The following is a 2500-nucleotide window of genomic DNA, read 5'->3' as shown; positions in this document are numbered from 1 at the left end:
TCTTTGCTATTCGTGATGACTTTCTTGGGTCTATTTGATAATTTAGATATGATTTCATTGCGAAATCTTTGTTTCTTGTACGTAAGGGTTATTTGAAATTACTTTATTTTATGGAGGCTGATGGTGTAATTGACTTTTAAAGTAATATTAGGCAAGGTTCATTCCTCACTTCGGCGTGGCCTCGATTGCACATTCTTTTTTATGAGTTTGAGCTGATGTTAGGTTCACATCAAAAGACATATTGATTTATCAGTACTACAAACAGTTTTTACTTCTTACGTCATTTTAGTTTCGTTTGAAAATCTTTCACTTTTTGTGTCAGGTTTATTTGTGATTATCATTTTTTTATATGTCGAATATGCATTTTGTTAAATCAAATGAAATATTAGATAAGTTATATTAGGAAAGGTTTATTCCTCATTTTGCTTTGTTTATGTAATAGTTGATTTGTTAAACGCATATAATGATAAGAGATATCAGTTGAAATTTGCCTTGCTGCTAATCTATTGTTTTAAAGTTGATGTAATATGTGTGGTTAAGGTAATATGTGGTGGAGTTTAATTCAAAACTTTTGTATTATTCTTGTTAATATATGTAGTCTGTCGAATATGGAACAATAGATAAATTACATACATAAAATATAGATGAACTATCATTTAACAAATGTTTCATATAAAAGAATAAAACCAAGACAAACATATAGTATACACACATATAACCAAAACATAAAACATGCAAACGAAAACACACAACGATACAAACCCAAACAAAAACACAAACACAGCACCGTATCTCCACATACCCTAACACCTCTTACAAAATCTTGCAGATGAAGATCGGCAAACAAGACTTGTGGATCCGAACCTACGGACGCTTGTACCAGAAGCTTTGTTCCACCACGTGTGAGATTCCAATTGGAATCTACAGAACGATAGACACGAGCAACATGGAGCCTGGGAATAATGTATGTTCATAGGAGCTGAGCTGTTCCATTTTTGTTTTCTTTGTTTTTCGTTTTTTTTTTGTTTTTTTTTTTCGTATATATCGTTTTCTTTTTATATATATATTTGAGTGGGTATCTCCATGGTACTATTTAGCTTTTGTCTGTACGTCTAAGGAAGAGAAATAGATTTTTTTTATGATAGAGAGATAGATGGAGATAGACAGATAGATAGGAAGATGTAGATAGACAGAACAGTAGATAGATAGATGTAGCGAGATAGATAGATAGTTAGGTAGATAGATTGATAGATTGTGTGTATGCATGTGTGTGTGTGTTTGTGTGTGTTTGTGTGTGTGTGTGTGTGTGTGGATATGTATCCACGTGTATATTCTATATACATACATATTCATTAATGAGAGAAAGAGAGATAAAGGGAGAGACGAACAGAGAAAGAGAGAGAGAGAGAGAGAGAGAGAGAGAGAGAGAGATGGAGAGAGGGCGAGGGAGATATAGGAGGAGAAAGAGGGGAGCAGGGAGGTGGAGAGACAGAGAGATAGAGAGACAAAGGGAGAGAGAGAGAGAGAGAGAGAGAGAGAGAGAGAGAGAGAGAGAGACAAAGAGAGAGAGAGAGAGACAAAGAGAGAGAGAGAGAGACAAAGACATAGAGAGAGAGAGAGAGAGAGAGCGATAGTAGCATGGAGGTAACCAGCATAATTTTAACGTGAAATTTATGGAATGTTTAAGTGTAATTATCATATCTTGTGTATATATATTTTATTTCCTAATGATTTAAAGTAATTTTTCTTTTACTGTTAATATGTGCATTCGCTATTATTATGAGTAGCTGACCTTGTAAGTTTGCCTTAATTTGTTTATGATATTTCAAGCTGCAATTACATAGCTTAGGTTTATATTGAACATTTCTTACAAATATGATACGGGGCGTAATACACAGCAATTAAAGTTCTTTCAATAACTCATAGTAATGAATATCTCACAGGAACAGCTGACAGTCAGTCATATTATTCAGAAGCACTGATTCACAGTTTCAGCTAAATCTAAGTATCAACGTTGACTAAAGCTACTTCACTGCTTTGATTCACTGTTATTCATAGTGCTCCATGGACAAACAGAAAAACAGATGGATTGGAACCCCTTTTTTTTTTAGATGAGTCAGCTTAATTTACAAGCAGAATGATTTTAAGTATCAGGGGTTAACGTTGGGAATAGTATTCATTCATTCAGCGATCAGGAAAAATATATATATCTTGTAGCCTCAGAATTGTATCAAAATGGATATCAGGAAACCACACAAAAAAGTACAAGTTCAGGCAGGTTTTTGAAAGAAAAAAAAGTAACACTAAATGTTTCCGAGGCATGAGATGTTCTTCTTGTTACCCAGTGTTTTCGTTATTATTTCGTCATCTCGGGTGCTTAAAGGTGACTCTAGGTAAAAGGTAGAATGCTTATTTATGTGTTCTATGTGGCGCCTATGTTGGATGTTATCTACTGTTACTGAGGCAGATCTGTTTGGACAGTTTGAAGGTAAAGAGTAAT

At 34.1% G+C, this 2500-nt stretch overlaps 1 protein-coding gene across 25 annotated transcripts in view; it reads left to right on the top strand.

Annotated features, from left to right (window-relative positions):
• Positions 1–2500, top strand: part of SLO2 (slowpoke 2) — a 579670-nt gene that overhangs the window by 554268 nt on the left and 22902 nt on the right. For all 25 annotated transcript variants that reach the window (XM_086541118.1, XM_086541114.1, XM_086541111.1 and 22 more), the window contains one exon: positions 830–964. In XM_086541118.1, the coding sequence (XP_086397244.1) occupies positions 830–964 (135 nt within the window). The remainder of the gene's footprint in view (positions 1–829; positions 965–2500) is intronic.

This window comes from Penaeus japonicus, unplaced genomic scaffold (assembly GCF_977035675.1).
Source record: "Penaeus japonicus unplaced genomic scaffold, GWHDUDI00000001_assembly GWHDUDI00000010, whole genome shotgun sequence".
Taxonomy (NCBI): Eukaryota; Metazoa; Arthropoda; class Malacostraca; order Decapoda; family Penaeidae; genus Penaeus; species Penaeus japonicus.
The sequence above is the reverse complement of the archived record's forward strand: the minus strand, read 5'-3'. Positions and strand labels throughout refer to the sequence as shown.